General features: G+C 51.4%; 1 protein-coding gene across 1 annotated transcript in view; it reads left to right on the top strand.

The window, feature by feature from the left end:
- Nucleotides 1–19712, top strand: part of SLC38A5 (solute carrier family 38 member 5) — a 73842-nt gene extending 54130 nt beyond the window's left edge. The window contains exons 8-16 of the mRNA XM_015423511.1: nucleotides 3562–3644; nucleotides 5288–5346; nucleotides 7138–7281; nucleotides 8005–8084; nucleotides 8720–8820; nucleotides 9447–9571; nucleotides 13740–13884; nucleotides 15437–15540; nucleotides 18708–19712. Of these exons, the coding sequence (XP_015278997.1) occupies nucleotides 3562–3644; nucleotides 5288–5346; nucleotides 7138–7281; nucleotides 8005–8084; nucleotides 8720–8820; nucleotides 9447–9571; nucleotides 13740–13884; nucleotides 15437–15540; nucleotides 18708–18812 (946 nt within the window). The 3' untranslated portion in view covers nucleotides 18813–19712. The remainder of the gene's footprint in view (nucleotides 1–3561; nucleotides 3645–5287; nucleotides 5347–7137; nucleotides 7282–8004; nucleotides 8085–8719; nucleotides 8821–9446; nucleotides 9572–13739; nucleotides 13885–15436; nucleotides 15541–18707) is intronic.
- The last annotated feature ends 1868 nt before the right edge of the window (nucleotides 19713–21580 follow it).

Genomic DNA, 21580 nt, shown 5'->3' with positions numbered 1-21580 from the left:
AATTAAAATAATAATAATATATTTATCCAATCCCCTCTTGAAGCTGTCTGTGCTTGTAGCCACCGCCACTTCCTGCGGCAGTGACCCCTGGAGAAAACGGCTGCTTTGGAGGGTGGACTCCGTGGCTTTATACCTTGCTGAGGCCCCTCCCCCCCTCAAACCCCACCCTCTACAGGCTCCACCCTCCCAAGTATCCAGGAATTTCCCAACCCGGAGCTGGCCACCCTGTCTCTAACCCAAACTCGTTGCTATCTAACCTTTCCTAAAGCGGTAAGCAGTTAATTTACCCATTTCCACTACCTCAAACGCTTTCCTCAGCCTTGGGCGATTTCCAGTTCGTACTCATCAAACACGGTGACAGTTACAAACAGCTTTTCAATGAAGACCTTATGTTTAATAGACAGGGTCAGTAAAAACACCCAAGAATAGCACCGTAAGGTCAGCTGGGAAGTTACACTGGCCGTTTTGTTGATGGTTTTAAGAACCCTGAACACCCATCGACCTTCCCTCGTGGAGCCAGATGATGGCCACAGTGACCTGGAATGAAACTGGAGAGGGCCTGTGGGAGGGAAGGCCTCCCCCCATTCCACCCCTGCCCTTTGGCCTTCCCTCCAAGCCTCCATCTCCTGTGAGGCTTTCAGAGTAGTTTTATGGAGAGAAACAGCTGTTCTTGTTTGGCTCAGTTTCCCTTCTAAAAATGGATACGCTCAGGGCTTTCACATGCCTTCCTTGCCGAGGAGAATTCTGGACCCACGCCCACCGCTCTCCGCCGCTCAGCAGTGTGTCGCAAATGTCCACACAGAAATGGTGAGAAGGAAGGGGAGCTTTCCCCTCACAAATTGTCATAACTTCTCCCCTGTTTATACCCGAGTTCGGGCTGACTGAACTTTACATAGCTGCGGGTAAACATTAGACCGATGGCCATTTCCTTGTCCACAGCAAAGTAAATACCGAACGAATAGGGGTAAAATAAGGTTGCCAGCTCTGGCGTATAATGCTGTAAAGTCCACCCTCCTAAGCAGCCATTTTCTCCAGGCGATCTGACCTTGGCCACCCGGAGATCAACGGTAGTAGCAGGAGATCTACTGCCACCACCTTGAGGTTGACAACCCAAAAGTAAAAACAGCTGTGGAGAGGGTAGTTTGAGAGGGAAAAACAGCAGATCTGAGGAGAATTAAATACCCCTTCTCTCCTACCACTTCTCCATTGCCAACTGCTTTTTCCAGAGGATTTTCCCCCCCTTTAGAAACAGTTTCTTTTGTGGAACCTTTCAATATTATGTGATGAGCCATTCCTGCCAAGGCAGCCATTTTGTGATTGGACCTGCCCACACGGAAGTCATTTTGTGGTGGCACCCCAATTACCTTTTCTCAAAATCCTCAAATTGCTTGCTGATTGGGGACCCCAATGGGTTAATTCCTCCTGTTGCTATGTAGTTTGACTTCCGCTTTCTCAGCTATTTAAAAAGTAAATGGACAATATTTAAGACTTTGGCCTCAGGAGCTAGAGAGTTTGGCTGTTCCCTGAGACTCATGGAGCAACTGCACGTGTCCATGAGGGAGATAAACATGTGTGAAAGAGAAGGAGCCAGGCCAGCTCATGGCTGGTTCCCGCTCCTGATACTTGCAAGTCCTCTTGTGGGTACGTATACAAAACGAAATGTTGACCACATAAGGAAAAGAAAAGTGTTTTCGAGTTCTAAGAGATAAAGATAGTCCACGTTTAAGGTTACATCGTAATGTCCTGGCGATGCCTGAGCGTATATGAAGCCCTAGATGGTGCCAAAACTGTTATGTAGCCAGACCACTTGAGAGGAGGTCAGTTGGTCCAGTAAAATTAAGGTTGCCAGGTCTGACTCAGGAAATATCTGGGGTCTTTGGGGGTGGAGCCAGGAGACTTTGGGGGTGGAGCCAGGATGTGATGTCACTAGGTGATTGAACTCTGAAGGGAGTTCTGGCTGTCACACTTAAAGGGACCACATTCCTTTTAAATGCTTTCCCTCCGTAGGGAATAATGAAGGATGGGGCACCTTCTTTTGGGGCTCATAGAATTGGACCCCCTGGTCCAATCTTTTTGAAACTTGGGAGGTTTTTTTCAGGAGAGGCACCACCAACTTTGCCGCATGACGGAGTGAGTTCCAGCTCCTGCCAACCTAGCAGTTCTAGTTCCAGCTCCTGCCAACCTAGCAGTTCGAAATAGGGCTGCCAAATCGGGCCGGGGGGCGGGGAAACCCCCACTTTGGAGGTCCGATTTCCGCTGCAGCGGAATCGGGCCCCGGGGGGAACCCCGCCCCCGCCGTGCGCGTCACTAGGAAGTGATGTAGGCACGCCGGGCACGCTGGGGGCGGGGCCACGGCCATACAAGGGAAAATTCTATGGTTTTCCCTTGTATGGCCGTGGCCCCGCCCCCAGCGTGCCCACATCACTTCTGGGTGATGTGCATGCGGCGCACACGCTTTGTGCGCACACACTCACCCGACACCGGCCAGGAGCCCCCTGCTCCCGGCGAAGAATTATTTGGCAACCCTAGTTCAAAAGCAAGAAATTGCAAGTAGATAAAGAGGTACCACTTCAGTGGGAAGGTAACAGTGTTCCGTGCGCCTTGGTGTTTAGTCATGCCGGCCACGTGACCATGGAAATGTCTTCAGACAGCGCTGGCTCTTCGGCTTGGAAACGAAGATGAGCACCGCAACCCTAGAGTCGGATTCGACTGGCTTTCCAGCAAGGGAACCTTTACCTTTACCTTACCTCAAAAAAAAAAACAGCCCCCCAGAGCCCCAGATACCCACAGATCGATTCTCCATTATATCCTATGGGGACCAGTTGTCTCATCCACCTCTTGGTATGGTTCACCATTCATCATCAGAGGTGAAGGGCTGGTGGTCATGGTCTCCACTCGTTCGTAACCGGGTCCCATTTCGCAGACTGTAATGAAACACAGGATGTACATCTTTAAGAGATTTAGGCAGGGCAAGTTCAACAGCCACCTCCCCCACCTTGCGCACAACCATAAAGGGTCCAACGTATTTCCAGCCCAGTTTTCGTCTGGGCTGTAGTCCTCTTAAATGTTTAATAGACAAATAAACAGAGTCTCCAGGTTGTAAATCCCACTATGGGGTACGCCCCTCATCGGCCTGAGCTTTGTTGTTTGCTTTGGTTTTTTGGATGACAGGACATTGGTCCTTTAGGTGGATGAGAGGGGCTGTTGCAGGTGCATGCTGGGTTGGCAAAAAGACCCTTTAAATGGGTCTTTTTGTGAGTCGAGCATGCGGCCTGCGACCGCTCCCTCCAGCTGGATTTAAAGGGCCCTCCAGCTGGTCGACGGGCCATGTGGTCTCTGCCGATCAGCTGAAGTCCTTTAAATTGGGGAAGAGGGGAGGGAGAGGGGTGGCCGGGCGGGTGGTCGCTTTTGGGCAGGGGTGGATTGAAGCGCCCAGAAGCGGGAGAACCCCCACCCAGACCTGGGGGCTGGCAACCCTGTCTCCTTCAGTCCGCTTCAGGACTAAGCCTCAGCATCCTTTGGCTGCCCTGACCTTGATTTTGTTTGGTGGTTTTTTTGCAGCGAGTGGTACATGGACGGGAACGTTTTGATCATCATTGTCAGCGTCGGTGTCATCCTGCCCTTAGCTCTGATGAAACACTTGGGTAAGTGGTAACGCCTGCACAACCGAGCGTGGCTTGGGGAAGCGGTACCGGATCAAGAGGGGGCTGTGCACGTTTGGGCAGAGACGCATGTCATGTGTTTGCGCGTGGTCGTGTGTTTGCATCACTGCAGGGTAGATGGCCTTCTAGCGAAGAGTTCACGGCCATGTTTGTTACTTGTGTTCCCTGTATTGGTTGGCACCTCTTTGCTGCCCCCTGTTGGAGAGCTGGGGCACGGCCTTGATCCACACTGGTCATAAAGCGGGTGGCTTCCAGGAATTTCCCCTTTATGAGCAGTGCCTGGAAATTGTTGTGTGTGGGAGAGGCTACGTCACCTCCCTTAACGGAGTGTTTGCCTAACGTTAGGGGTGGGTGTTGTTCTGGCTCGGCTCCCGCGCCCGTTATCAAGGCTAATAGATCAGGAGCATAATAAGTAAAGAAGGAAGTGGGACCGTTGCTTCTTAGCCTGGGGGGTCAGACGGAGACTTCTCAATTGTACATTGATGCAAGTGGAGGCGAGGCCGTCGGGCCTTTTCCCGCCTATTCGCTTCTTAGTTTGGTTGACTGCGCTTGCTCACCTATTGTGGCAAGAAGGCCTCCGAGTGTGCCACACAGGAAACGAAGAGGGAGTATTAGAAAGGAGAGAGAGAGAGAGAGGCTGAGAGAGAGAGAAAGGACAGTTTTTCACTCCTCCTTGCTAAGGGGCCCTGACACAGATGGCCCGGGCTGGCCCTGGTTTTGACTTGGATGGGAGGCCACCAAGGAAGTCCAGGGTGGCTACGCAGAGGCAGGCAGTGGCAAACCGCCTCTGTTTGTCTCAGCCCTGACCTGGAGGGCCCCAGCTAGTCCAGTCTCGCCAGCTCTTGGAAGCTAAGTGGGGTTGGCCCTGGTGAGCACTTGGATGGGAGACCACCAAGGAAGTCCGGGGTTGCTATGCAGAGGCAGGCAGTGGCAAGCCGTCTCTGTTTGTCTCAGCCCTGACCTGGAGGGCCCCAGCTAGCTCAGTCTCATCAGCTCTCGGAAGCGAAGTGGGGTTGGCCCTGGTCAGCACTTGGATGGGAGACCACCAAGGAAGTCCAGGGTTGCTACGCAGAGGCAGGCAATGGCAAGCCACCTCTGTTTGTCTCAGCCCTGACCTGGAGGGCCCTGGCTAGCTCAGTCTCGCCAGCACTTGGAAGCTAAGTGGGGTTGGCCCTGGTTAGCACTTGGATGGGAGACCACCAAGGAAGTCCGGGGTTGCTATGCAGAGGCAGGCAGTGGCAAGCCGCCTCTGTTTGTCTCAGCCCTGACCTGGGGGGTCCCAGCTAGTCCAGTCTCGTCAGCTCTCGGAAGCGAAGTGGGGTTGGCCCTGGTCAGCACTTGGATGGGAGGCCACCAAGGAAGTCCGGGGTTGCTACGCAGAGGCAGGCAGTGGCAAGCCACCTCTTAACATCTCTTGTCTTGAAAATCCCATTAGGGGCCACCATAAGAGACATGCCATAAATTATTGATCAGAAGCACTATTTTGGCATTCTGTCCTCAAAATGGAAACGTTCTAGATTAGCTCTTCAGACGAGGGTATAAACTAGCAGGCCAGTCGAATATCTTTCAGCAGATTCCATATGAAAGCTTGACGGCTCTCTTTCTTTACCTCCTTCTCCTTACAGGCTATCTAGGTTACACCAGCGGACTTTCGCTCACTTGTATGTTCTTCTTTCTTGTCTCGGTGAGTCGACCTGGCATCTCTGAACTCCCAAAAGCCTTGCCGGACTTTATAGTGGATAAAACGTTCCCGAGCCTTTAATTGAGTTAATTTGTTTCATTTATATCCTCCCTTTCTCCCCAGTGGGGACCAAAAGCCGTTTACATCATTCTCCTCTCATCTAGTTCATCTTCACAACAACCCTGGGAGGTAGTTCAGGCTGAAAGTGTGTGACTGGCCCAAGGTCACCCAGCGAGCTTCCACGGCACGAGTCGGGATTCAAACCTGGGTCTCCCAGATCCTAGTCAAGTGCTCTAACCACTATTCTATAGAGGCTGTCCAGTGTGTATAACACAGTGTAGTCGGCCCAGGCTAGCCTGATCTCATAAGGTTCTGGAAGCAAAGCAGGGTTGCTAAGATCTGACTCCACTGCCTGGGAGAGTTCTCTCTCTTCTGTCTCCCTCCCTTTCCACTGCCCAGGAATCCTGTACAATCGAACAAAAATAGGTCTGGGCAGGGCTCTTTTTGTAGAAAAAGCCCAGCAGGAACTCATTAGCATAATAGGCCACACCCAACATCAGGAACTCATTAGCATATTAGGCCACACCCCTGACAGCACAGCTCATTAGCACATTAGGCCGCACCCCCATGTTACCAGAAGTGTGGTCATCCAGCCACACCCACCTTTTGCTTGTTATTCTGTTTACCTTGTTTGTTGTCAAAACCCAGGGCTTTTTTGTAGCAGGAACTCCTTTCCATGTTAGGCCACACACCCCTAATGTAGCCAATCCTAATGAGTTTCTGCTGTTGGGTGTGGCCTATTATGCTAATGAGTTCCTGCTGGGCGTGGCCAGCTTGAGAGCCAGCCGGAACTCCGTTCCTGTGCGTTCCTGCCCCAAAATAGCCCTGGGTCTGGGAGCCTTAAAATGCCAGCTCCAGATATTCCTGAATATTTCAGATTACTGGTGTTCCAGAAAACCTGAATATTGCTCTGGGTATCTGAATAATATGCACTGACCTGGATGACCCAGGCTAGCCCAGTGTTGTCAGATCTTGGAAGCTAAGCAGGGTCAGCCCTAGTTAGGGATGGGCACAGGCCAGAAAAATAGAGGTTCGTATTGGTCCGTGGGTTTCACGGATCACGAATTTTTGCTGACTTTTTTGTTTAACGGACTGGTCAGTGGTTCATGCGGTCCATGATTTCGGGACGTGTTGGAACAGCCCCACCGTGGCTAGAGACACCAAACTTGCAGTGAGTCTCCAACTGACTCTCCTCTACCTGCCTTCCACGGTTGGTGAGGACTGGATTTCAGGGGGCTGAGTTATGGCCCCCTCAAACAGGTGCCCCCAAGGAAAGTGCACTTGAAAACCGCAGATGCATGGACCAGGCAAACAGACCACGAACACCCCCCAATCCATGATGAAATTAGGTCCGTGGTCCGGTCCATGCCCATCCCTAGCCCTGGTTAGTATTTGGATGGAAGACCACCAAGGAAGTCCAGGGTTGCTATGCAGAGGCAGGCAATGACAAACCACCTGTGCACTTCTCTTTCCTTGAAAACCCTACAGGATCGCCATAAGTCAGCTGCGACTTGGCGGTATTTCCCACCACCACCAACATAATGTAACATGACATTATGAAACAGAACAGAATAGAAATGGATCCTGCCGACAATCTCCTTTCTACACCAATATGATATTAATTGGGGTAGAAAGTAGAATGTAGGGTGGGAGTAGTTTCTTCAGTCACTCCTCATTCTTCTGCTTTTCCTTTTCTCATCCTGACACTCAGTGTCTTTAATTCCCTTCCCAAAGGTGATCTACAAGAAATTCCAGATCACCTGCTCCGTCAATGGGACACACTACGAAGAGGCCCCCGTCCATTATAATGGCCGCAACACCACCGTTGAGCACAAAGATGATGTCTGCGTTGCCAAGTTCTTCACTGGCAGCTCTGAGGTTAGCCTAAGGGGTCCTTGAAGTCTTCTGTGGGCAGCATAGTGAATTTCTCCTGTAAATGCTTTGTTTAGTCATTTAAAACACTTTTTTAAAGGCATGTGCTCCTTTAAGCAGAGTGGGTTGCTGTAGTTGACTAATTCCTGCGCTAAGCCAGGGGGTTGGAGTAGGTGACCTCTAGGATCCCTTCAAACTCTGTGTCAAGAAACTGGTCTCCTTTAAGAGAGTTTTTCTGCCTAAATGTTAACTTTCTTGGCTCTAGAAGTTATCACCCCCACCCGCCGGCTCATTCTCAGAATGGTTGCTTAGGCTGGCAGAAGTGATTAACTTGCGGCAGCTGAGAACTGTCATCTACAGTGGTCGACAGCTTGCAATTTAGAGATCTATCCTGGTAACAGCTTTCTCTTGGCTAAATGGCTTTTCTTTCTACCCCACCAGGGGGGAAAAATTGTCCCACAAGCCACAAAATCCTGGCTATGGGCCTGATAGTGAATTAAGAATTTCTGGGTGAGGAGAAGAGGCATCAAAAGACGAACTTGCAGATGAACTTGTAAATGTTTGTAGGCGTCTGTAGCAGATGGGTAGTCAAACTGTTGAGTACATCTGCCAACTCACCGCCCCCCCCCCCCCCCCCCGAGTTTATAGACATGCTGTTTCTAGCCTGAGACATCGCGCAGCACGGGCAGTCAGAACTGAGCACGGACCGATCTTTCCTTTCCTTTGCAGACGGCCTACGCCATCCCCATTTTGGCATTTGCCTTCGTCTGCCATCCGGAGGTGCTTCCCATTTACACCGAGCTGCGCAGGTGAGTAAAAATATGCATGTATAAAAGAAGGTTAAGAAGGCAGAGGTTGCCCAGTTTTTAAACAATATATATATTGGAAAGAAGCCCTGAGCTGGGTCACGCAGGCTACCCTGATCTCATCACAGTGACCCCGGACTTCCTTGGTGGTCTCCCATCCAGGTAGTAACCAGGGCTGACCCTGCTTAGCTCCCGAGAGCTGACGAGATTAGGTTAGCCTGGGCCATCCAAGTCAGGGCTGGGGCCTAGGTAAAGGTTTCCCTTGCTCGAGAGCCAGTCGAATCCGACTCTAGGGGGCGGTGCTCACCTCCGTTTCCAAGCCGAAGAGCCAGCGCTGTCCGAAGACATTTCCGTGGTCATGTGGCCGGCATGACTCAACGTCGAGGCACACGGAACGCTGTTACCTTCCCACCAAAGCAGTACCTATTTATCTACTTGCAATTTCTTGCTTTCGAACTGCTTGTTTGGCAGGAGCTGGGACTAGAGACGGGCGTTCGCTCCGTCATGCGGCACTTGGGTCTCGAACTGCTAAACTACAGACCTTCCGGTCTGCATTCAGGGTCTTCACCACAGCCCCGAGGGGCCTAGTAGGTTATAATTATGTAATGGTATGCATGGTCTGTCTGTGTCTTGTTTAGGGCCTCCAAGCGTCGGATGCAGAATGTAGCAAACGTCTCCATCCTGGCCATGTTTATCATGTACCTGCTGACAGCCATCTTTGGCTACCTCACCTTTTACGGTAAGGAACAAACCCCTCAGCAGGTGAGAGTGCAGGTTACAATCTTGTTCTTTTTCATACAAAGGATAAGAGAGGTCATTCTCGCTCACATAAATCTTAGGGCAATGCTATGTTGTTGTCTGTGGTACCTAGGTTGCCAGCTTCCATATGGTGGTGGAGAGCTCTCTCCTGCTGCCTCCAGTTGCCCACCACCAATCACTGTGGCAGCGGGAGGATACAAACGGCATCGCCGATGCTACAATGTCATTTCTGGGTGAAACTCCGGGAGTGACATCACAAGTACCACAACGCTCTAGGAATTCCACTGCTCTCTATAGTCATTGCTACAGAGATTTGTGGGATTCCTAGAGCGTCACGGGGTGGGGATGTCATTTCTGGGTTTCCACCGGGAAATTATGTCACAACATTAGCAACGCCGTTTTCCGGGGCTCCGCCCTTGGAAAGTTTCTGGGGTTTGCTAGCGGTGAGCTGGCGACTCTAGGGGTACCTCTTTCTTTGCCTGCAGAAGGCAAAGAGGGAAGAGAAGACGTCTCGTTTAAAAATCCAGGTGCTTCTTCCCCTTCCCTCGTGGGCCAAATCCCCACCTCTCTTCAGTGTTCAGATGTGTCTCTTCTGCTTTCTGGCAGGGAATGTGGAAGCTGAAATGCTGCACACTTACATCAAAGTGGACCCCCTGGACCAGCTTATCCTCAGCGTGCGGCTGGCCGTGCTGCTTGCAGTGACGCTCACGGTGCCCGTGGTTCTGTTCCCGGTAAGAGATGGTTCTTCTCTCTCACCCAAGTGTCGTGCTGAATGGCTTTTCCTGCCCCAAAGGGAGTTTAGAAAACTTATTGAGAGCCAAAAGTTAAAAACATAAGTAAGTATATGAAAGAGTGTTTATTTCAAAGGCATATAAAAACCTTGTAAAGGTAAAGGTTTCCCTTGCTCGAAAGCCAGTCGAATCCGACTCTAGGGTTGCGGTGCTCATCTCTGTTTCAAAGCCGAAGAGCCAGCACTGTCCGAAGATGTTTCCATGGTCATGTGGCCGGCATGACTAAACACCAAGGCGTACGGAACGCTGTTACCTTCCCACTGAAGTGGCACCTATTTATCTGCTTGCAATTTCTTGCTTTCGAACTGCTAGGTTGGCAGGAGCTGGAACTAGAGATGGGAGCTCACTCCGTCATGCGGCACACCCGGGTCTCGAACTGCTGAACTACTGACCTTCCACAGCCTGCAGTTCAGCGTCTTAAACACTTGAGCCACCGCAGCTCCATAAAACCTTGTAGGGGCCCAAATAAAGCCTCATAAAATGTTCAAAGTTACAAATACACACAAAAGGACAGTGTATGGCCTGACGCGTTTCGGCTCACGAGAGCCTTCTTCAGAGGTCAAATAGTACAAAATACACCAAGCAACAGGGCCCCTGTAACACATGTAAGGCCTGGAGATCTCCCGGAATTCCATTTGTTCTCCAGACTACAGAGATCAGTCCCCCTGGAGGAAATGGCTGCTTTGGAGGGTGGACTCTGTGGCATCAGACCCATCTGAGACACCCCCAAACTCTCCAGGGATTTCCCAACCCACAGCTGGCAACCCAACCTTATCCATCAGGCTGTAGTACAAGATAATAATAATAAGAAGAAGAAGGAGGTGACCATCATGCCGGTTGTCATTGGAGCCCTTGGAGCAGTGCCTAGAAGTCTCAAGAAGCACCTGGACGCTCTGGGCCTTGAGCAAATAAGACCAGCTCAGGTCCGGAAGACAGTGTTGCCTGGAACAGCAAGAATCCTGCAAAGATACCTCTGCAGTTCCCAAGAACTTGGCTGAATCTCGAATTGCGGAACGCCACCTACCAGTCAGATAGCTGACTGTGACAATTCATCATCATCGTCGTCGTCATCAACATCATCAGGTGGGAAGGGTGAGGAGAGAAAAACATGTTTAGAGGCATGATGCATCTGGAATTCTGGCCCTGCTGGTGGACCTCCTGATGGCCCCTGGGTTTTGGCCACTGTGTGACACAGAGCGTTGGATTGGATGGGCCATTGGCCTGACCCAACATGGCTTCTCTTATGTTCTTATGTCTGGGGCAGTGGATTCTTGTATTCTTGGTGCGGGGCAACAGTGGGAGGGCTTCTGGAGTTCTGGCCCCACTGGTGGACCTCCTGATGGCCCCTGGGTTTTGGCTACTGTGTGACACAGAGCATTGGATTGGATGGGCCATTGGCCTGACCCAACATGGCTTCTCTTATGTTCTTATGTCTGGGGCAGTGGTGCTCTGTATTCTTGGTGCTGGGGGGGGGGGCAACACCAGTGGGAGGGCTTCTGGAGTTCTGGCCCCACTGGTGAACCTCCTGATGGCCCCTGGGTTTTGGCTACTGTGTGACACAGAGCATTGGATTGGATGGGCCATTGGCCTGACCCAACATGGCTTCTCTTATGTTCTTATGTCTGGGCCAGTGGTGCTCTGTATTCTTGGTGCTTGGGGAGGCAACAGTGGGAGGGTTTCTGGAGTTCTGGCCTCGCTGGTGGACCTCCTGATGGCACATGGGGTTTGGCCACTGTGTGACACAGAGTGCTGGACTGGGTGGGCCACTGGCCTGATCCAACATGGTTCCGTTTATGTTCTTATGATGGAGGGCCCCCCAGGCTTGGGTCCACCAGAAGATTTCCACGGGCACTGTGGTCCTTGCGCAAGCAGAACTGGCAGAGAGAGCTTCCCGCCGGTATTTTGCAATAAACACAGTGTGTCCAGAGCTCCTTTTCTGCTTGCGTAAAACGTTGGGCAAGCAGTTTCTGAGCACTATAAGATGCAAGAAAGAGAGCGCCAGGTGTTGCGGAAGATCTTGCGCAAGCGAAGCTGTGCCAGGTCTGCTGACGTCTCTGGATCCAGGCCCTCGTCTGCACTGTGCAGAGTCTCGAAAATGTGATGCAGAGTAGACGACATGCTGTAGAGTGCCAATCAGGTTTTCAAGGCACTGGGAGAAGGGAAGCAATACAAAAAGAAGAAGAAGAAGAGAAGAGAAGAGATTGGACTTATACCCCGCCCTTCACTTGGAGTCTCAGGGCGGCTTACAAACTCCTTTCCCTTCCCCTCCCCACAACAGACACCCTGTGAGGTGGGTGGGGCCGAGAGAGCTCTTGACACAAACGGCTCTTTTTCAAGCACAGCTCTGACAGAGCTTGTGACTGACCCAAGGTCACCCAGCCAGGTGCATGTGGAGGAGTGGGGAATCAAACCCGGTTCTCCCAGATTAGAGTCTGCACAGTTTACCACTACACCAAACTGGCTCTCAAAGGGGCCAGGCCGTGGCTTGGAACTCCAGAGGCATCATGCGTCTAAACACGTTTTTCTCTCTCCACCCTTCCCAGATGATGATGATGATGATGATGATGATGATGATGATGATGATGATGATGATGATGATGAATTGTCACAGTCAGATATTTGACTGGTGGACGGTGTTCTGCAATTCGAGGTGAATATACGCTCTGACCCGGATGGCCCAGGCTAACCCAACCTCCTCAGATCTCAGAAGCCAAGCAGGATCAGGCCCGGTTAGTATTTGGACGAGAGACCTCCAAGGAATAGCAGGGTTGCTACGCGGAGGCAGGCAATGGCAAACCACCTCTGAACTTTCCCTGAGAACCCCTACGGTGTCGCCATCCATTGGCTGCGACTCGACAGCACTTTCCACCGCCATTGGCGTACATATGAGCAGGGCTTTTTTTTGTAGAAAAAGCCCAGCAGGAACTCATTAGCATAATAGGCCACACCCATGACCGCGCAGCTCATTAGCATATTAGGCCACACACCCCTCGTTACCAGAAGTGTGGTCATCCAACCACACCCACCTTTTGCTTCTTATTCTGTTTACCTTGTTTGTTGTCAAAACCCAGGGCTTGTTTGTAGCAGGAACTCCTTTGCATGTTTGGTCACATACCCCTAATGTAGCCAATCCTAATGAATTTCTGGTGTTGGGTGTGGCCTATTATGCTAATGAGGTTCCTGCTGGGCGTGGCCAACTCGGGAGCCGGCCAGAACTCCGTTCCTGTGCGTTCCTGCCCAAAAATAGCCCTGCATATGAGAAATACCAACTAGCAAATATCCGAAGGCACATCCCTCCCTGTCCACATCCTCTTCCTCGCAGGGTCTGGGGAGGTCAGGCAGCTCAAACATACCAGGAACAGCAGAGGGGAGCTGGGAAGAGATTGGCTGTCAGGGATGCTCTAGGCTGATCCTGCACTGAGCAGGGGGTTGGACTAGGGCTGATTCTGCGTTGGCTTTTCCCTCCGTTGTTTGACGAAACCCACGTCGGAACAGAAATTCCTCTCTGCATTGCATTCCGGTTTCGCTTTCTCCGATCATCGGATTTTATGGTATCCTCCACACTGCATTCCGCTTTCACTTTCCGTGATCATGGGATTTTATGGTATCCTCCACACTGCATTCCGCTTTCACTTTCTCTTATCATCGGATTTTATGGTATCCACACTGCATTCCGCTTTCACTTTCTTTGATAGTCGGATTTTATGGTATCCTTTACACTGCATGCAGCTTTCACTCGATCATCAGATTTTATGGTAACCTTCTGCATAGATTTATGGCTGTTCAGGGGTGACTTTGCAGTAAGTACAACATTGCCCCGAGATATTCAAATGTGGTTTTGAGCTGCACTTTTTCCTCCGAGTTGAGAAAATGTGGAGTGAATGCTAGATGCAGAATCGCCCTAGGTGGCCTGTATGGTCCCTTCCAACGCTGTGATTCTGAGTCTAAGTATTAGGTTGGACTCGCTAATAATAAGGCCGCCTCGTACCTTGACAGAAACCCACTTCTCTGTACACCGCTGCTAGCTGCACCCTCATTTCAGCGGTGGGTGGGGGCTCTCTTTTGCCAGTTATTCCCCTTGGCTCACATGGATGCTTGCCCTCTATAGATCCGCCGGGCCATCCAGCAGCTGCTTTTCCCCAAGAAGGACTTCAGCTGGCTTCGTCACATCGTCATCGCTACCTGCCTCCTTGTGGTGGTCAACCTCCTTGTCATCTTCGTGCCGAACATCAGGGACATCTTTGGAATTATCGGTAAGCGCGCTGCATTCCTGGTTATGTAGTCTTATTTATCTGGGCTCCTTGCTGGGGACCTTAAGCTGCTTACGAAAAAGATCCTGGTAGAATATAATTTAAATAAATAACACCAAGAACAGAAAGCATAAATATGCAACGCAAACTCCTGGGATGGTCCTAGATCCCTTGGGCAGCCATCTCATGGCCAGGGGTAAATGCCAGGGGCCAAGTGCCCTTTAACTCTTGCTCTTCGCTTTGCCCCTCTGGCCATGCCCAGGTTTTAAGTACCAAGAAGTGAAACAGAAGCTCAGCATGGATGTTATATCTGAAGATGCAAGTAGTGACTCACGAAAGCTCCTCCCCCGCCACAAATTGTGTTAAGTCTTTAAGGTGCTGCTGGACTCTTGCTTTTTTCTGCTGCTACTGACGAACATGGCCGCCCATCTTGTTATACTGCCTGGTAGAGATGTTCCTGAACCTCCCCTCCTGGCTAGCTTGGTGGTCATAAACCATAACGTAGAGTAGCTCAGACGGGTACTCTCCTGGTATCTTTCCTGGCCTGTAGCTACAGTGGGGCTGTTGGGAGCTCTGCCCTTCCAGCCCCACAAGATTTTTTTGAGAAGAAGGGAGAAGAGCTGTTCTCTCAAGAGCAGTCCTCCCAAGAGCTCTCTCAGCCCCACCTACCTCCCAGGGTATCTGTTGTGGGGAGGGGAAGGGAAAGGAGATTGTAAGCCGCTCGAAGACTCCTTTGGGTAGTGAAGGGCAGGGTATAAATCCAACCTCTTCTTCTTTTACCTCACAGGGTGTCTGTTGTGGGGAGGGGAAGGGAAAGGAGATTGTAAGCCGCTCGAAGACTCCTTTGGGTAGTGAAGGGCAGGGTATAAATCCAACCTCTTCTTCTTTTACCTCACAGGGTGTCTGTTGTGGGGAGGGGAAGGGAAAGGAGATTGTAAGCCGCTCGAAGACTCCTTTGGGTAGTGAAGGGCAGGGTATAAATCCAACCTCTTCTTCTTTTACCTCACAGGGTGTCTGTTGTGGGGAGGGGAAGGGAAAGGAGATTGTAAGCCGCTCGAAGACTCCTTTGGGTAGTGAAGGGCAGGGTATAAATCCAACCTCTTCTTCTTTTACCTCACAGGGTGTCTGTTGTGGGGAGGGGAAGGGAAAGGAGATTGTAAGCCGCTCGAAGACTCCTTTGGGTAGTGAAGGGCAGGGTATAAATCAAATCTTTTCCTCCTCCTCTTCTTCTTCTTCCTTTTCTTCTTCCTTTTCTTCTTCTTTTTCCTCTTCTTCCTCTTTTTCTACTACTGCTGCTGCTGCTTCTACTACTACTATTTGAAACTCTCCTGAGGGAGTGCAGACTCTCTCTGAAGTTTCCTTCTGGACATCGCAATCAGCCACAGCTGCTGGCGGGGGGGGGGGGGGGGGGGGGGGGGCAGGAGAGTGCAAGACATGCCCCCTTGCCCCTGGTGCCATAGGAAGGTGTTCCCTGCTCTGCACCCCTTTCCCCCCATGACTTAAAAGGCCAGGATGGCTTGATTTCATCTGACTCATCTTCTTCTTTTCTCCTCAGGAGCGACGTCTGCCCCCAGCCTCATCTTCATCCTTCCCAGCATCTTCTACATCCGCCTTGTCCCCAATGAGAAAGAGTCGCAACTATCCAAATCTAAAATCCAGGTACCAGATGGCTGTGGAGACGGTGGCCATGCGATAGCAAACACTATCGGGGAACAGAAAGGAGGGTTCGGTGCCAAAGGAGGGTTCGGCGCCATGTGTCAGTGGTAGGGCATCTGCTTTAAAGGGAGGGGCTGTCGTTCAGTGGAAGCATCTCTGCTTTGCATGCAGAAGGTCCCAGGTTCAATCCCCGGCATCGCCATTCAAAAAGGCTCAGGTAGAAGATGACGCGAAAGACTTCTGCTTACGACCCCGGAGAGCGGCTGCCAGTCTGAGCAGACGATACTGACCTTGACGGAGTGGTGGTCTGATTCAGTACAAGGCAGCTTCCCGTGTGACGTGAAAGGATAAGCCAAGCAAAATGTAGCTGGCCACGTTTCCCCCAGCAGTGTCAACTTAGCTGAAAAGACATGGAAAGTACTAATTGGGCTGATGGGATAAGAGCAGTGTTCCCTCTAAGCTGAGTTAGTGTGAGCTAGCTCACAGTTTTTTAGCCTCTGGCTCACACATTTTTGCCTTAGCTCAGGAAGGAGGGCTCCAGAGCAAACTAATTTATGCAGTAGCCAAATCGCTTCCTCACAACTTTAATGCCAGTAGCTCACAAAGTAGGATTTTTGCTCACAAGACTCCACAGCTTAGAGGGAACATTGGATAAGAGCCCTCTGTTTGATTCTCTTTAAGCCTGGGCTAGAAGGTCAGTCTAGTTGGGTCCATGGGAAAATACCGGGTGCTCCATCCGACGCCCACGCCATCCTAGCATGTAAAGCGTCCTTCTAGAAATAATTAACCTCTTCGCAGCTCATTGTCTGTGCTAGTTTGGTGTTGTGGTTAAGTGCGCGGACTGTAATCTGGGAGAACCGGGTTTGATTCCCCACTCCTCCACTTGCAGCTGCTGGATGACCTTGGGCAAGCCATAGTTCTGTCAGAGCTGTCCTCTCAAGGACAGTTCTGGAAAGAGCTCTCTCAGCCCCACCTACCTCACAGGGTGTCTGTTGTGGGGAGGGGCACGGAAAGGAGTTTGTAAGCCGCTTTGAGACTCCAAGTGAAGGGCGGGGTATAAATCCAATCTCCTCCTCCTCCTCTTCTTCTCTGAGAGACTGGGGTTGGGGGGGGGGCTTTCTCAAGTAGGACAATGGCTTTCCATTTGCTATGACGAACGGTGTGGTACTTGGGGAGAGGTGGGTGACATAAGTCCAAGAGGATTAGGAACCACCAAGGAAAGTGGACAAGGGGATGTTTTCGTGGGAACTCTGTTCTGAAGAGTTTCAGAACTCCGAAAGGAAAAGCTCCCTCCTTTGTCTCCTCCCCACCTTAAGCCCAATAATTGGTTCCTCCTCTCCCATAGAAGCAAACGAGGTGATGGAGGTAAGCCAGGGGCTCTCAAACTTTCTTAAAGGGGACCATCTTTTAAGGTGGTTGTGCCCAGGCCCGTAGCTACAGTGGGGCTTTTTGGAGGCGCTGCCCCTTTCTTAAAGGCATAGCCCCACAAGGATTTCTCCTCTGAATGCTTTTTTCAATCATTTTAAAACATTTTTTTAAAGGCGTGCGCTCCTTTAAGCAGAGCGGGCTGCTGTAGTGGACTAATTCCCGCACTGAGCGAGGGAGTTGGAGTAGGTGACCTCTAGGATCCCTTCTACTCTGTGTCAAGAAACTGGTCTCCTTTAAAAGAGTTTTCCTGCCCAAGTGTTAGCTTTCTTGGCTATAGAAGTCATCACCCCCACTTGCCAGCTTATTCTCAGAACTGTTGCTTAGGCTGGCAGAAGTGATTAACTTGCAGCAGCTGAGGACTGTCATCTCAAGTGGCTGACAGCTTGCAATTTAGAGATCTACCCTGGTCACCGCTTTCTATTGGCTAAATGGCTTTTCTTTCTGCTCTGAGAACTTCAGCCCCACCAGGGGGGAAATCTGCCCCACAAGCCACAAAATCCGGGATACAGGCCTGGTGTACCTTTTGGGTCCTACCATCGGCATTGCTAGTTCAGGAGTCAAGGAGTGTCTCTTCCTACACGGCTGGTGGCTGGGAACAAGCCGGTCCCCAGGGAAAGGATGGGGGTGCAAGGCACAGGAAAGGCGGATGAGGAGGGAGGAAGGAATATGGCAGTTCCGATCTCCTCTGCCCACAGCTGGGCAGGGAGTGGGGGGTAGTTCTGCAACCTTCCAGTGACAGTGGCGATCCACTATTGCAAGAGTCGCCAACCTTTTTGAGTCTGTGGGCACCTTTGGAATTCTGACACAGGGTGGTGGGCAATGTTCCCTCTAAGCTCTGGAGTCTTGTGAGCAAAAATTCTCCTTTGTGAGCAACTGGCATGAAAGTTGTAAGCAAGGGACCTGGCTACTGCATCAATTAGTTTGCTCTGGAGCCCTCCTTCCTGAGCAAAGACAAAAGTGTGTGAGCCGAAGGCTTAAAAACTGTGAGCTAGCTCACACTAACTCAGTTTAAAGGGAACACTGCTCTGGACCCATCCTTCCTGAGCTAAGACAAAAAAGTGTGAGCTGGAGGCTGAAAAACTGTGAGCTAGCTCACACTAACTCAGCTTAGAGGTAACACTGGTGGTGGGTGCAACCACAAAACGACCACTGTGGGAGGCAGGCCACAAAATGGCCACTGTAGGAGAAGGAGCCAACCTCACACAGAGGAAGCCCAAGAGGAGTCAGAGAGGGAATAAAACCAACATGGTAGTGACGGCTGCTGCTGAAACATTATTTCAATCTGCCCGCCCAATCAGGCCTCCAGTGGCCAATCAACAGCCGTACTGGGCAGGGGCCCACCTAACCACACCCACTTTAAAAAAAAACAGTTGAGAGACACCAGCAAAGGTGTTGTTGGCAGGCACCATGGAGCCCCCGGCCACCATGTTGGGGACCACTGTTCCCTCTAAGCTGAGTGAGTGTGAGCTAGCTCACAGTTTTTTAGTCTCCAGCTCACACATTTTTGTCTTCGCTCAGGAAGGGATGGCTGCAGAGCAAACTAATTTATGCAGCAGCCAAACCGCTCGCTCACAGCTTTAATGCCAGTAGCTCACAAAGTAGAATTTTTGCTCACGAGACTGCGTGGCTTAGAGGGAACATTGTTGGGGACCCCTGCACTCTTGGGTCGTGCCCCCTATTTTGGGAACTGCCTGCGTAAACGCTGCACTTCAGGTATCACCATTTCTTCTTCCCTCCCGCAGGCTGCCTGTTTCGCCGCACTCGGCTTCATTTTCATGGTGATGAGTCTCAGTTTCATCGTCGCTGACTGGGTCACGACAGGAAGGAGCAGCGTCGGGGGGCACTAACCCCCTCTTGCCCCCCCCAAGAGACACAGTGGTTCCAACCAGGGAGAACCTTTCAGTGCCGGGGAGAGGGCATCGTCGCCTCCTGTTTATCCTTGTCCGTCCTGGAGACGCTGCAATCCTTCGCTGTGGGGAAAGAATTGGAACGGCACCCTGTCTCGCCACGGCGGTTGCGAAAGTGGCCTGGAACAGCACCAGGGGCTTCTCTGGAGGCCTTCCAGGCACCGGTGGCCACGAAACAGCTTATCAGAAGACAGGGCTACCTTGTTGCCACGGACTCAGCATTATCTCTCCCCATTGGTTGGCTTTGGTGCTATGATGACACGGTCGACCGGCAAGTGCTTTCGTCCTCTGTGGTCACCACAGAGCGTTCCTCATTTTCTCTCATCCCTGGCAATAGGGTCCCGTTGCCACGTTGCTTGTCACGACAAAACTGCGTGGGTTTGTGTACTGTCCAGTGCCGTAGGACGGTCTCTCAAACACTTGCTCTCCACCCACTCACCCCAATTCTGGAGAGAATCCCTGGCCGGTCCTACCGTATTTTCTGTTTCTGTCGTAACAATGCCTGGCTGTCTCGAGGGCGGCCTGTCTCCTTCTCGTTGCTTAGGATGGAGCAAGGCTCTGCCCTTATTGTTACCCCAGCCCTAGCTTCCATATGTTTGTCCTTACCCCAATACCAACAATACCAACGGTGCCTCAGGGGTCGTAGCCCCCAACATGGGGAACAGCCTAAGACAACAGTGCCCCCTAGTGGGCAATCTAATTTATTTGTTGAAGAACGATGTGTTGAGTCCAGTGGCACCTTTAAGACCAATAAGTTTAATTTGGGGTATAAGCTTTCGTGGGCATGCGCACTTCATCACACTTACGGTGCGCATGCACAGGAAAGCTTATCCCCATAATTAAAACTTGGTTGGTCTTACAGGTGCCGCTGGTCTCCAGCTTTGTTCTGTTGCTTCAGACCAACACGGCTACCCACCTGAAGCTAATTTATCTGTTAGTACACAAATTGAGCTGCGGTGGCTCAAGTGGTTAAGACGCTGAACTGCAGGCAGTGAAAGGTCAGTAGTTCGGCAGTTCGAGACCCGGGTGCCGCATGACGGAGTGAGCTCCCGTCTCTAGTTCCAGCTCCTGCCAACCTAGCGGTTCGAAAGCAAGAAATTGCAAGTAGATAAATAGGTACCACTTCGGTGGGAAGGTAACAGCGTTCCGTGCGCCTTGGTGTTCAGTCATGCCGGCCACATGACCACGGAAACGTCTTCGGACAGCGCTGGCTTTTCGGCTTTGAAACAGAGATGAGCACCGCAACCCTAGAGTCGGACTCGACTGGCTTTCGTGAGAGGGAACCTTTACCTTACACAATTTGGACCTGGCTACCAGACCAAAGTTGACAGCGCAAACATCCTGGGGCCTACACAATTCTCTTCAGGATTTCTGGTTTCCTCTAACAGAGTCCAGGTAACTGGGGTATTTGAACGGGGGAGGGTGGGCAGGCTCTGAGCCTGCGCTTTGTTCTCAGCTCTGGGAGGGGAAGTGGGTCTCGACAGACCACAGAAGAAACTTCTGAGACAAGGTGTCTGAGGTAATGAGGAATGCAGATATGTTGATGGAGAGTCTTTTATCCTGTCCGAGTGAAGTTAGATCTCTCCCAGAGCCACCCAGAAAAGCTTCCTTCTAGCTACACTACAGCGCTTCCCTTTTTGTCCTGAGAGGGAGCGGACGACTATCCCGAATAGCGCTTTGAGACGGGGGCTCCTGTTATTGGCTCCCGTGCTCGGTATCACCAGAGTCAGTCCTATTTAACAACCGCGACTCGCATTGCGCAGGTGGGGGAGTCTCTAACCAATGGGTCCCCGACCTTTTTGAGCCCATGGGCACATTTGGAATTCTGACACGGCGTGGTGGGCCCGGCAACAAAAATGGCTGTCACGAAATGGCTGCTGTGGGAGGCGGAGCCAACCGCAAAATGATCGCCACCGCTTAAACTTCAATCGCACAGTGGAGATCCTTGTGCTGTGGTGGCAGTTGCCGCCAAAGCAATGTTTTTTTTAAATCTGCTCAACCAATCAAATCTTCAGTAGTCAATCAGAAGCCCTGCTGGGCAAAAGCCCTACCTGGCCCCGCCCACATCCTAAAAACACTTGGCAGGCGCCAGAAAAGGTGTTGGTAGGCGCCATGTTGGGGACCCCTGCTCTAACCCTTCACGCGATTGTAAAACTAACGTTTTCAATGAGCCGTGACACTTAGTGGTAAGGTGCCCGTGCCCTAAGGAACTTGGATTCCCTCAGCCCTGCCCAGGTACGGTATGTGGAAACTACCTCAGCACAACCATCATAGTAGGCCGCATCAGCAGGGAATTAGGCGCCCCCCTCCCCTCAAAGTACAGCGTGATTTTAGGAGTAAGGATTGAGGTCTTGCCCTGGTTCGGAGCAACTGTTTGTGCGATGGTGACTTATCTCCAGGTTCCTAGGTGCTAGTCACATGGACCTCAGCCTCTTGACAGATTTTCTGCCCTCTGAACTGGGTCAAGCCCTTTGTGAGGCGAAAGGGATGAAGGGAGAGCTTCCTACGCTGCCCCCCACCCACTGTCTCTTCCTGCTTCTTAAAGCCAGTCTGAGAGGGTCACAGAGCCATGCCAGACACAGGGCCCGTTCACGTCAAGCTACAACCACATTCTCATTTCAGGGAGTCAAAATGGAGGGGGTGATTGGGGGCTGCCAACCTCCAGGTGGTGGCTGGAGATCACCCGGAATTACCCCAGATCTCCAGAT

This window comes from Gekko japonicus, unplaced genomic scaffold (assembly GCF_001447785.1).
Source record: "Gekko japonicus isolate JY-2015 unplaced genomic scaffold, Gekko_japonicus_V1.1 scaffold2800, whole genome shotgun sequence".
Taxonomy (NCBI): Eukaryota; Metazoa; Chordata; class Lepidosauria; order Squamata; family Gekkonidae; genus Gekko; species Gekko japonicus.
Note: the sequence above shows the minus strand (reverse complement) of the source record. Positions and strands in the feature narration are given on the sequence as shown.